Source organism: Carassius auratus, chromosome 31 (genome assembly GCF_003368295.1).
Source record: "Carassius auratus strain Wakin chromosome 31, ASM336829v1, whole genome shotgun sequence".
NCBI classification, from domain to species: domain Eukaryota; kingdom Metazoa; phylum Chordata; class Actinopteri; order Cypriniformes; family Cyprinidae; genus Carassius; species Carassius auratus.
Genome location: NC_039273.1, coordinates 12,089,389 through 12,103,506, shown reverse-complemented (window position 1 = coordinate 12,103,506; position 14,118 = coordinate 12,089,389). Strand labels below are relative to the sequence as shown.

General features: G+C 38.1%; 1 protein-coding gene and 1 pseudogene across 11 annotated transcripts in view; one reads left to right on the top strand and one right to left on the bottom strand.

Annotated features, from left to right (window-relative positions):
- Positions 1-375: 375 nt before the first annotated feature.
- LOC113051191 (cysteine protease ATG4C-like) lies at positions 376-6,224 on the bottom strand (annotated as a pseudogene).
- Positions 6,225-7,112: 888 nt separating this feature from the next.
- Positions 7,113-14,118, top strand: part of LOC113050554 (dedicator of cytokinesis protein 7-like) — a 45,297-nt gene continuing 38,291 nt past the window's right edge. For all 11 annotated transcript variants that reach the window (XM_026213613.1, XM_026213612.1, XM_026213611.1 and 8 more), the window contains exons 1-5: positions 7,113-7,244; positions 9,750-9,852; positions 10,022-10,197; positions 10,475-10,543; positions 12,588-12,717. In XM_026213613.1, coding sequence (XP_026069398.1) covers positions 7,207-7,244; positions 9,750-9,852; positions 10,022-10,197; positions 10,475-10,543; positions 12,588-12,717 — 516 coding nt within the window. In that variant the 5' untranslated portion in view covers positions 7,113-7,206. The remainder of the gene's footprint in view (positions 7,245-9,749; positions 9,853-10,021; positions 10,198-10,474; positions 10,544-12,587; positions 12,718-14,118) is intronic.

Below are 14,118 nucleotides of genomic sequence, written 5' to 3'. Positions count from 1 at the left end.
TTTAAAACCTGGTGGCAGAGAGGGTTTTCAACATAGCTACCACTGCTAAATATAATTACAGACTTATTTAGGCTTTGAATTCAGTTATATGTGATACAGTGATTTCTACTTACTTGTGAAGGCACATTATCCTTCCGGTTAACATAACATAAAACATGTCAACAAACAAGTTAAATAACTACAGTATGTATACATTTCAAAAAGTAGACTAGATAGGTGATTTGAATCATTGTTTAAAAAAAAATAACTATATATACCCAGAGAAAAGAAACATGAATGAGAACTTTCTCTTGTAAAAAAAAAAGTTTTGAGTACACATACATTGCATTTATATGAACACACTGAAATGTTTGCATGTTTAGGTTGTAAATATAATTGTAATCAAATCGAATGTGGTCCATTGGCACTACAGACTTTGACTATCTCTTTATCAAACTTTGCTTTCATGGATGTGTTGATTTCAGTATGAGTTCAGTGAAATGGTCAACTCATACACTCCTTGCAGTCTTTTTAAATAGGCTTTTTCTGAAATGACACAAGAACAGTGTAGAAAAGAATCCTATAGTTTAGACCCACAGTGTAAATACAGACTGATCCAGTCTTGATTTGTGGTGCATCACTTGGTTTTGGATTACTGGCGTGAAGTCTCAGAGCAGCACAAAGTCTCCTGATGTTGTCCCTGCTTTCCGTGTGTCCCTGATAAAAGGCCATTTTCGCTTTTCTACTGCAACTGAAAGTTCATAATCCTTCCCGTGTCCCACCATAAAAGTGAATGGAGGGTACTTCTCTTTCGATGAAGGCTGCAATATCTGTCACATTAACAAACAGTTTATCAGCCTTTTCTTTTTAATTAAAAGGTAGATACAGCAGATTGTTACTTCTAATAAAGAACGACAAACCTCTAACAGTAGTCTGTGCTGGAAGCATTGACATTAGTCTTACAGTTTGCAAATACGTAGTGAAATGCTGCCACCTGCTGATAGACATTTAAATAACAGCCTTTTTGCAGCTTAAAATGCCAATTTTCTTTTCTTTTCTTTTTTAAGTTTGTCATTTTAAGCATACCAATGAGATTAAAAATAAATGTTAACGTGCCATTTTTTTTTTTTTTTGTACATCAAAACAATATAAAACAACATTTTTGAAAGATTTACCCACCATTGACAGCTCGGTACTGATTCTTTCATGGTGTTCAACATTTTTCGAGTAGATTCTAATTGCACAGCTTGGATACATTTTACTGAAAGGCATTTTCTTTGGTGATGGGCAATGAAATGACTTTAAAAAAGAAAAGAAAATTTAAATATCCTTTAAAATGTGTAAATAGAAGTCTTTTGTTTTTCTGTTTATGTAATCACAGTCATGCAAATGCACAGCTTAAGTATTGGACATTTTGGTGTGTTAAACTGGTCAGCCAGCTCTGTTCCAAATAAGCAATGCATGTTCATGTGAAACAATCAGATCGCAGAAATAAACGATTTTACTTAGACACATTTTTTGACAAATGTTCAATTCTGCCTGAGATCTGAAAGGCTTAGACAGCTGAGCTAAAAGTATGGACCAATATTTCTGTCTTTTGCCAGGCCACTTTCTACAGCATACAAAAAGCATAAAAATAAGTTATGAGGCTGAGATATAAAATGGTTGGAGCTAGATAAAATATGTTGCCGCTGATACAAAGTACAGAAGAATGTGTAAATCTCTTGTGTTCGGTAATTGAGCGTGGAGGTCTACTTTCAGATTCATACCCTTAAGTACAGAAACTATTAAATTCACATCACTGTGCGGCGGTCAGCTTTTTGTAATTCCACATTACCTGCAGAGGGAAATCGCTTGTGCTGACATCCACAAAAGACTGACAGTAATGAGGATCCATGTAAATCAAGCTGTCATCTGCAAGGACAAAACAAAAGACAAGTTATTCAAAAAACACAGTGATTATTAAAATGCATATCTTTGCCCAATTTCTATGCAGAGCAGCTCAAAGTCACCCACCTCCGCTGGGTTTCAAACAATCAAACACGAGAATTTTTTTCGGCCTTTCCTAAACTTGGATGGATTAAATGCTGCATAACCGAATCTGGTTGTACAAGCACATTCTTTATGCCGGAAAGGGGGCCGTCATTTAATTTGGGTGTAGAGAAATTACCTTTACAAACACGCAATTATATTAGATCATTTGCATATGATGAATGCAGACGGCAGGCTGAACCTGGCAGGGAGAATGTATTACTTGTCATTTAGACATCATCGCGGGGTGGATTTCAAATTGCTAAAATGTAAATGGGTAAATATTGACTACCTACATGTACAACTGAAGGTTCCCACTGGCTACTGAAAGTGATGGAGAGTTGGCTATGGCAATGCAAGCTGCTTATGTAAATGAAAAAAGCCTGCTATTTCTGATACCCTTGCATGATGAATGGTGTAGCGTTTTTGTTGGGTTTGGGGAAAAATAAAATAAGCTTCTCTGATGGCGATGACCTTCTCTTTGCGTGCATTCATTTATTTTGTCTCCTATAAAAGACTAACCTTGAAATCCAACAAAAAAGTAGGCCTGTTTAGGCTTTCCGCTAAAGATGCCGATACAGTACTCTAAGCTTAATATGCTCTAGGGAAAAGAGAAAGAGAGTCAATAAGACCACAGTAGTGAAGTATCAATAACATCAGCACTGTACACTGAAGACAATCGACTACTTCAACCACTATTCGGTGCTGTCGGAAACATTCGACTACTCGAGCATGCATTAACTACAATGCATGTGAAGAGTTTGCAAGTACGATGTGAGTTTTAGGATTACAATATTGCGTATAGCATTTACTTTATACAACCTTATCTATGTTGCATGTAAAATTTAAATATGTAATGTAATAATTAGGGGTGTGCCTGAAGCAGAATACCTTATTTGGAGTGGCGCGGATAATGACTTCAAAAACTAATAACAAACAAGTCCGGTGTTTGCTATTTAACAGTTGAGCCAGGAGATCAGCGCAATATTATACACAGACCTCTAAAATCACAGAGTATGAAGTGAATGAATATAAACTTAATAAAAAGAGTTAATGTAATTAAAATGTGTGCATTGAATTGATGCAGTCATGTTCAAATAATCACTAAATGTTTGTCATGACATCTCTCTGCTTGCATGATAAATATAATTGTAAAAATGTATAATTATTTTAGTTTAACACAACATACTTATTCAGTGATAACTATGAAAAAAGATGGTCATAACGGTCTTATCAAGTAACTGTATGACGTTGTATCAGAATGAAGATACGAAGAATGTTGTGATTGTTACAGATACAAAACAGATAAAAATACTGGCTGTTACATGAACATTTAAATATGTCATGTTATAATTATAAAGTTTTGACAATTTATATATGTAAATTTTGCACAAGGCTATGAATTAATAAGCATTTATTGATAAAAACTATTTAATGTCTTTGCATTTACAGCATGAACCAGGAGTAGTCGAGTAACTCGAGTATTTTTTATTAAAAATCGACTAGAAGAAATCAGTAGTCTTGCAACCCATAACATATATACAGTATACACATTCACACACACAAGTATCTATAATGCACTCTTACCGGAGTATGTGTGCCACCACTGCTGGCCGTACCAATCTCCTGCACATTTTCCGGAAGTCATTCCTAGCTGCACTAGTCTGTGGATGCCCAGCTGGGCTGAGGGTCCGTCCCAAAACCAGGACATGAAGGTGCGGTGATATGCTTCTTGTAGGTACGAGTCAGCCTCCTCAGCACCTCCTTGAGCAGCACAGAGAGGCTGCTGGTTGACCTGCGCTAAGGGGAAGAATGGAGGCCTCTAATGTGGCCACCAGTTTTCGTGCTGCACTGCTGGTCCATGTCTCCGTATCCAGGGGCTCCAAGGTCAGTGCTTCTGACCAGGTCCAGTCTTATGAAAGAGATTAAAAAAAAGGGTATTGAAAGGATCATGTGAAATTGAAGACTGGAGAAATGGCTGCTGAAGATTCAGCTTTGCCATCACAGGAATAAATTACATTTTAAAAACGAAAACAGAAAACTGTTAGAATTTTCAATTCTGATAATGTTTCATTTGATTGTTTTATTCTGTTCTTCATCAAATAAATGCAGCCTTGGTGAGCATAAAAGATAACAATTTCTGACCGGTAGTGCAATTATAATCTTTATTTTGTTAATTACCTCATAAATTATATCCACTAAGAAACAATGGAGCAGAAGTCTTTCAGAAGTCCTAAAAGTCTGTCCTAGATTTCTCTGAGTGACAGAGATATTTAAAAATTTTAAATAGACAGCGGAGCTTAGCAGTGGTGCTTTAAGAACAAAAGTCCAATTATGATATTCAGCATAGTCAATATTTCACTTTTATCACATTTTATCCTCACAAACAGAGGTGGCTGTCTGAAATAGAGTAAGTACAAGTGCTGAGGGGTCATAAAGGTGCTGGACCTGGCTATGGGGCCATTAGACAATGACCTTGCTACTTGTCAAGGCCTGTAATTGGCTAATAAGTATATTTTATTAGCCATTAGCCACTTTATAGACAGATATTTCTATAATGACATATTTCATTACAGACGTGGGCTCTGGATGATGCTTCAATGTTGTTTTTGAATGAAGGTATTAAACTGCCAAATGTCGTGGCCTGTTCACCATATTACACAAAACTGCCCTCCGTCAATCATAAGAGAACTCATTCATTAGAGACTGACAACCTCTAACACTGAAATACCCAGCTTCTGAAGTGAAAAATTAATACAGAATTTCACTATGCAAATGAAGAGATAAAAACTTTGCCTACATACATTTAAGCAACAAACAAACACAGAACTGTTTTTTACAGCTCTTGCATGGACAGTTATCATATGAAAGCTACAATTTAATTTAAATAAATAAATAGTTCACCCAACAATAAAAATTTGAAAAATTAAGTAATCCAACCGACTCTAGTCCATCCAATCTAACATGAAAAGCTGCATGCTTGTAACAATAATAAATTAATCATTAAGGCATTTATAATTTCTGGACAAAATTGGAGTCCTCTATCCATAATATTGCTTTCTCCAGTGAAAAATTATCTTGTCTGAGTTAGGAGAGAAATATGCACAGATCAAGCATGGTCTACAAACTAACAGTTCTGAACAAATATGTTGGTGGATTTTGTTGTGAGAGGACTATGGGAGATGGACTTTTTCACTGAAGGAAATGTTATTAACGATTTGTTTCTTACAAACACACAGCTTTTCACTTCACAAGATGTTAACTGTTGGACAGGAATCAGGCTCTTATCAGCTCTTTGGACTCTGTTCCAACGAAGAACAAACTCATCTAAGTTTTGGATTGCCTGTAGGTGAATAATGTTCCTTTTTGGATGAACAATACCTTTAAAAATAAGAATATATGATTTAAACTCTTATTGCCAGATATAATTTTATATATATACAGTACAGACCAAAAGTTTGGACACACCTTCTCATTCAAAGAGTTTTCTTTATTTTCATGACTATGAAAATTGTAGATTCACACTGAAGGCATCAAAACTATGAATTAACACATGTGGAATTATATATGGAATTATATACAAAACAAAAAAGTGTGAAACAACTGAAAATATGTCATATTCTAGGTTCTTCAAAGTAGCCACCTTTTGCTTTGATTACTGCTTTGCACACTCTTGGCATTGTCTTGATGAGCTTCAAGAGGTAGTCACCTGAAATGGTTTTCCAACAGTCTTGAAGGAGTTCCCCGAGAGATGCTTAGCACTTGTTGGCCCTTTTGTTTTCTGTCTGCGGTCCAGCTCACCCCTAAACCATCTCGATTGGGTTCAGGTCCGGTGACTGTGGAGGCCAGGTCATCTGGAGCAGCACCACATCACTCTCCTTCTTGGTCAAATAACCCTTGATGCCTTCAGTGTGACTATACAATTTTCATAATCATGAAAATAAAGAAAACTCTTCGAATGAGAAGGTGTTGGTCTGTACTATATATATATATATATATATATAGTCTGAAGTGAGAGTGGAACCTGGAAGGGCAGGGAACTCTTCCCGATAGGTCAGCCAAACTCATGAGGAGGAGTCCTTTCGAAATCCATCAACATTACCTGTAACAACACTCTCATCTACAGTAATTCTTCAGCAGTACAACTCTCAGTAGGGCTTTTCAAGTTTTCAATACGACCAATACAAGTTAACGTACATCGTTTTTGGAAACATGTCATTGATTTTTCTTTCCCTAATGCTTAGATGACATTTCCACCACAAGCAAAGAATGCAAAACCATTGCATTTACAACATACCTGCTCACATGTCTTGTTACACTTAAGAACTCCTATAGTATATAACCTACTTATCAAGGTTTAACATTAAAGAATGGTTGTGATTTCTGTGGTTCCTTTTAAAACCGATTACATCTCAAGACTTGAAGGTTTTTGTTATGTTAAAATAAAATATTTATCAAGAGCAACTATGTGTATTGATAAAAACTGTCGTACATTCAAGTCTTAAGAAATAATATTTTTAGTGTGTTTCATTTGTAAGACGTTTGTTATTTGTCTTTTATGAGTTTGACATCGTTCAGGGATCTCGAAAGACTGATGCCTTTGAAATACGTACTAGACTTAATTCATTATTTCAACTAGTAACAATCTAGTTTAATTATCAAATGAAATAAGTAGGTAAGGAAATCTGTTTGTCTATTATTTAAGCGTTTACGTAGCTACTTTAAGAGTTTAAATTAAGTTTAAATTAGATTTGTTAACACCAAAATACAGCTGTCATTATCTAAAGATTACACGATTAGTGGAAGTGGTAACGGATGCATTTCACACTTTTCTCTAGACATATGGCTTCCTGTACAAGAGCCCTCTATTGTTCGCACAGGATATGAATCACCGGGAAGACTCAGACCCACGATCCCGAGAGACTGAAAGATGATGTGCGTTTATTTTACAGTTTTACGGTACGTTCTCCTCTCTCGTTCGTCTGGAGCGCGTTATTTTTTCCCATCCGTATTCCGACAAGTCCCGCCTCTGACCTGCTCTGGTTACTACGGCTTTATGAGTGACTTCTCAACTGTCCAATCACAGACTTATTTTAGGCGTCAGGAGGTGGGGCTTGTGGAAATACTGGTACGGGGGGTGGAAGGAATATCGCGACTGGAGCGCTGGAGTTACTCGAGCACTCAGCGGCTACAGTAATGGCTGAGCGCCGCGCCTTTGCCCAGAAAATCAGCAGGTAAGGATATCTAACGCACCTCCAAGCTATTGAGTTTAAATATATTCTCCCAGCGCCCTGCGACCATTCTTTGTCCTCTGCCTCATGCAGTTGGCGAGCGTGCCAGTCTTTCCCAAATAAGGCCTAGGCGTTGAGTTAGCTTGAGCAGACGCTGAGTTTAGAGGCTGTGTCTCAAAACCTAGGGAGCTGCCTACCCAGACTGCTCGGTATGGTCTAATAGGCGCGACTGGAGTGCCGTCTAGTTAGGCAGCTTACTAGGTTTTGAGATGCATCCATAGAGATGCCCGAGCGACCCACCCTAAACAGCAAGACAGCAGTATAATGCCTTTGTGCTTCTGTGCATTAAAATCAGTCTTTATCCCTGGGTTTATAATACATAAATACGTCTTTTGTTAAATCCATCTAGAGATTTAACGATGCAGACTAGGCTGATTCAATGAAATGCAGTGTTTAGTGTTTGTGAGATGATGGCTTGACATACTGACACATCGGGATCTTGAGGTGTTATGCTGTCAGTATGCAGTCATATGGTACACTAGTATAATAGTCAATATGCAGTCTTATAGTATATGCACAGTCCACCACAGCTTTTAAACTCTTAAGTAAATAACGAGAATTAAAAATAATGTAAGCAATGACTTTAAACCCGGAGATCATTAATAATAATTATGCATAATAATTTCTGGTGTATTACGGAGAACATCATCAGCTGACAAGTGCTCAGATGTCCTTGCATGATATTGATGGGTTGCATTGCTGTTGTAGTCATGCAGCTATTATAAAGCCTTTAAGACCATTTCAGACTGATATTCAGTATGTCCTGAAATATAATGCATAAGTAAATTTCAAGCATATTCTTTTTTCCTTGTAAAGACACTATGTGATCGATGTTTAGCTAGTGGCCTATTTTGTGGAGCAGGGTCCCTGGGTTATCATAATAGACTACCAGTACAATTAAGTCTCATAATTGGTTAAAAACATCTCTTTTCAGTCTAGATTTCCTTTGTGGTGTTAAATCAGAGATTAGACCTCATATGGGTTTAAAAAAGGAAGTGACCTTTTAGGCTCCCTGGTGGTTTCCACAGTCTTGGCATTTCCCAGACGCTGAATGCTGTTGTCTTTTCAGTGACATGTAATAGGATGATTTGATTAGTTCAGAATAGACTTAGTGGCACCTGCACCCTTGATTCCAATCATTACTTATTATTAAACCAAATAGAAAAATGCCTTTTATTGATATGATCAAGGAAATAGCTATGCATTTTGTTTTATTCATAAGATAATATTGGTTTTACCCATAATATAGAATACAAAAAGCCCCAAAAAAGTCAATGTCTTATCTAATTTTATTATACACAAAGCAAAACTGAAAGCACTAAAAATCTTGAAGCTCACCCCTTTTTATTGAATGACTTGCTAATTAGATATTCAGATGAAATCTAATTATTATTATAATTTTTTTGTAAGTCACAGAAGCTGTTTCTCATGGCTCTGTTTACTTTAAGTGCAAGACGTTTTCAGAGATGTGTGAAATATTCACTGAAAGTCATGGTGTTAGCCGGTGCCTTGGTAAACAACACATCCGCGTGGGCTAATCATCTGTTCCCTCTTCAGGAATGTCCAGCCTAAATAAAGGTCCCTCCAGAACCAATAAGGGCACTGGGGGCGGGGTTTTGTTTCAGTGTATTAGAAGAGGATTCTGATTAGAGATATCGACCTGGACTCTATGCTACAACAAAGACATTGTGATAATATTGTAAATTTAGTTCTTCTTACTGTAGACACATTGCTTTTATATAAACCTTGATGATAGTTTTTCTGCTTGTACTTTATAGGACAGTAAAACTGAATAAAAAATATGTTGCAATCTTATGTCATTACTCTACAGTAACGAACCTTTTCAACCTAACCTACTGGAGGGGCTTAGGTGTATTGTAATGTGAACATGCAGAGACTTGTCTCTTCACAAGTTTTGCTAGTATGTTTTTTGTGTTGACTTTTTGTTTTAATGCTGTTTTGTTTTTGAATATTCCTGCAAAATTGCGATTTGTGCATGGTTAGTATAGATTTTGTATTCAATTAAATTTAAGGTAGATTAAAAGTCACAATATATTTTTCCTATACCATAAACTAAAACTGCTGAATGAATGAAAAATATGGAAAATAATAGCCACATATTTCAGTGCATTATTTTTGTGAGCCCAGTATGCTGCCAGTATTAGTTTGATGTGTCATTGATTGTTGCTATTTACAAAAGCTTAGGCCATGAAAAAGATCATAAGACTCTGGCTATATTTGGAATAGCATAATACTTGTACCATTTTAGCAGTAATTGGTTTGTATACTCTACACATCATTGGAACACTTGGATGGAGTACTTCTGTACTGTACAGTTCTATCAAGCTATTCTCAGTGGGACAAACAATGTGGAAAAAATCTCAACTTTCAAGTTTTTTCTTGACTTTGTTGGCTTTTGTTGCTAAGTATTTGTGTCTTGTTCTCCAGGACTGTAGCGGCTGAGGTCAGGAAGCAGATTGCTGGTCAGTACGGAGGCTCACCTCAACTTCTCAAAAACCTCAGTGTGGGTGGGAATGCAACTAGTAATGCTGTGAGTACTACATTTTAAAGAGAATATACTTTTCGGTGTTAAATCTGAGAGATTGACGTTTCAAAGGGGTATTTACCACTATCCCCTTTAGTGTGACAGTCTTTCTTGGGAGATGGCTGCAACAGTTCTCACATTCTCTTTCTGTTCCTCTTTGGATTTGTCCCTATAGATTCCTCTGACAGAGGCTGTAGAGCCAGTGGAATTTGAAGAGTATTTGATCACACACCCTCCCCTCATAGAGTCGGGACCACTGAGAGATCTGATTGAGTTTCCTCCAGATGACATTGAAGTGCTTTACACGCCAAGAGAGTGCCGAACTCTTGGCCAGGCTGTGCCTGAGGAGGGGTGAGTGTGTTCAGGGAGGATTGTTTCGAAGAATTGAGGAATACATTTAGTATGTCTCTGCAAACCAGCATGTACACAGTGCGAGAGGCGTAATGGAACGAAATGAATCAGATTGTCACTGTGAACAGTTTTAAAATGTATTTTGTGATTATCTCAATAGTCATTTAAGCTTAAAAGGGTTTTTTTGTACATATTGTTTGAACATAAACAGCTGTTCTTTTGTTACATACTGCTTTAAAATATTTGACTTGTTCTTCCTCTTAAATTCTTTTTCCAGTGAGAATGATCCACATGTCAGAGACTGCGTCCGGTCTTACACTGAGGACTGGGCCGTTGTTAACCGCAGGTATGATGCTTCACTTGATTTCCTTTTTACATCTGTTCTCACTTTAGAAATAATACAGCTTTTTTTTCTGATGCGTGGGATTCTGATCCATGATTTTAAATATGAAGCTGAAAGTGTTATGTTTTTGGTGCCTCTTTTTGACGACAGATGTTTCAATCCTGAGGAAGTACAGTATCTGTAACACTATCTGTAGATTTCTGCAGGCACAAATTTTGTGTGGGCTTGCTCATAAATGACAAAGAGGAATTCAAGTGTATATTGCCTAACAGTCTTTCTCCAACATGCTGCTTTTATGGTAGTTTTCACTGGGGCTTTTAACTCTTGAGGCAAACTCAAGCAGCTTCTGAGATATTTATAGGACCTTCATAAGTTACTGTGAATCAGTTACCTTGGTGATTCTTAATTGATAAGCCCAAACTCTTCATATAATGATTATTATCACCCAGTCTTTATGAGAAAAGTAAATGGAAGTGATGATATTACTCCCATTAAGGTTGAAAGTTTACTTTAAAGGGGGGGTGAAATGCTATTTCATGCATACTGAGTTTTTTACACTGTTAAAGAGTTGGATTCCCATGCTAAACATGGACAAAGTTTCAAAAATTAAGTTGTACGTTTGAAGGAGTATTTTTGTTCCCAAAATACTCCTTCCGGTTTGTCACAAGTTTTGGAAAGTTTTTTTAGAGTATGGCTCTGTGTGACGTTAGATGGAGCGGAATTTCCTTATATGGGTCCTGAGGGCACTTCTGCCGGAAGAGCACGGGCTCCTGTATAGCAGAGTACTGAGAGCACAACAGGCATTCACTGATCAGAGCGAGAGCGTCGGGAAAAGTCACAAAAGAAGTGTGTTTTTGGTTGCCAGGGCAAGACAACCCTGCACAGATTACCAAAAAAAACAGCATTAAGGGACCAGTGGATGGAGTTTATTTTTACAGAGCATCAACGGAGTTGTGCAAGTGTTTTTGTTTGTTCCCTGCATTTCGAAGATGCTTGTTTTACAAACAAGGCCCAGTTTGACGACGGATTTGCGTATCGTTTATTTCTTAAGGATGCTGTAATCCCAACGAAAAAGGGTCACGATCGTGTGTTGGAACCGCAGGCGTTGAGTAAAACTGCTTAAAATATCTCTGCCTCCTTGTTAGTGCGTCCGCCTCCCATCGGAGACCCGGGTTCGAGCCCCGCTCGGAGCGAGTCGTTGCTGCTGCTGCTCTCGTTCAGTTTCAGCCTCGGGATCTGATTCTGGATCATAAATAAATGGCTGAATCTGACTGTAAGCCATGGTTTGTTTTGGATGATGGTTTTTCCCTCACGATAATGTCACAGCTTTCAAACGCTCTCAACGCAAAAGCCTACTGGCACTCGTGATTCTTTAGCTCCGCCCACAGCCTGCAGCCGGTCGTGTTTTTCCGGGAAAAATCGGTACAGACTATCTTTCTCTTATGAATATAATAAAACTAAAGACTTTTTGGAGTTACGAAGGATGCAGTACTACTCTATAGGTACTCAAGATTAACTGGATATTGAGTGAAAACGAGCATTTCACCCCCCCTTTAAGCCTACAAACTTTTATATAATTATGTAAACTGATTTTCTGTAAATTTTATCCATCATTGACAAAGCACCACTGAACTGAATTTTAACATTAGTACTGTATGTAAAATACTCATTACATAAAATAGAGCTTAATGCTTAATGCTTAATGCTATAAAAAAGTTATAGTTTAAGTTAATTTTGTTTTCTTGTTTATACAAAATTGAGTAGTGATTAATTTTAAATAGCTAGTAGTTGTTTAACACGTAATAATTTAAACTATGATCAAACTAGTCTCTTGCCCCCCCCACCCCCGCCGCATACACAAACACACACAAAAAAAAATATATATATATAACAAAATAATTATTAGAAAATTAATTCAGGCACACATTTTTATTTTTTATTTTAATTCATAATTATCATATAAAGCTTTTCATGTCAATTTTTTGTTATTTATGTATGTATGTTTTTACTTATTTTAAAAAGGCTTTGAAAATATTTGAATGCACAGGTACCACAAGTTGGGCACCGCATTCAATCCCAACACTTTGGATAAGCAGAAGGAGAGGCAGAGAGGTCTACCCAAGCAGGTTTTTGAGTCTGATGAGTTGCCAGATCACAGCAGCTATCAGGATGATCAGGTAAACCTGTCTTTGCTACTGTTGCGTGTGATGTGAAGACTTTGATGATTGCACAATATCCCTTTGAGCGTCTTTTTGAAATCACTGAATATAAACACTGTAAGTAAAAAGTGAAAAGTGAAAAGTGAAAGTGAAAGTGAAGTGACATTCAGCCAAGTATGGTGACCCATACTCAGAATTTGTGCTCTGCATTTAACCCATCCGAAATGCATACACACAGAGCAGTGAACACACACACACACACACCCGGAGCAGTGGGCAGCCATTTATGCTGCGGCGCCCGGGGAGCAGTTGGGGGTTCGATGCCTTGCTCCTAAGTCGTGGTATTGAAGGTGGAGAGAGAACTGTACATGCACTCCCCCCACCCACAATTCCGTCCGGCCCGAGACTAGAACCCACAACCCTTCGATTGGGAGTCCAACCACTAACCATTAGGCCACGACTTCCTAATGGTTCAAAACTGTGCAAAACTTTTGCTGTGCAAAAAATCGAATGCGATTTTCATGCACATCTCATCAGTAAAAGTGGGGGTAATCGTGGCCTAATGGTTAGAGGGTTGGACTCCCAATCGAAGGGTTGTGGGTGCTAGTCTCGGGCCGGACGGAATTGTGGGTGGGGGGAGTGCATGTACAGTTCTCTCTCCACCTTCAATACCACGACTTAGGTGCCATTGAGCAAGGCATCGGACCCCTAACTGCTCCCCGGGCGCCGCAGCATAAATGGCTGCCCACTGCTCCGGGTGTGTGCTCACAGTGTGTGTGTGTGTGTGTGTGTGTGTGTGTGTTCACTGCTCTGTGTGTGTGCATTTCGGATGGGTTAAATGCAGAGCACAAATTCTGAGTATGGGTCACCATACTTGGCTGAATGTCACTTCACTTTCACTTTCACTTAAAGACGCTCCTGTTATTAGAAGTATATCTCCCTGCACGTGCGTTCAGATCATGGTTGCCAGGTTCTCACAACAAATCCTGCTCATTTGCTTCTCAAAACTAGTCCAAAACTAGCGTTTCGCATTTCCAGGAGGTTCCCCGATAAACAAAATTGCTTTCCGGGGTTAAAATGTAAGTTTTATGGCATGGTTGCCTTGGTAAAGTTCGCATTTTAGGGGCTAAATATCACGTTATTTCTATTGGGGTGGCTTCCACCCGCGGACATGAAAAAGAACCACAGACTTGGCAACATTGGTTGGCATTTACTACACCGAGCCGTAATTCACTGACAATCTACACAAAATCAATTTTAAAATCGGTGGCGATTCTTTGTCCATTTTGAAAGCGATTTTGTGTTAGTTGTCGGTAGACTACGGCTCTGTAGTAACTAGTAACTGCCGCTCCACCTGAACCAGTGTTGCCAAGTCTGCGGTTGTTTTTCATGTCCGCGGTTTGAAGCAATCCCAATACC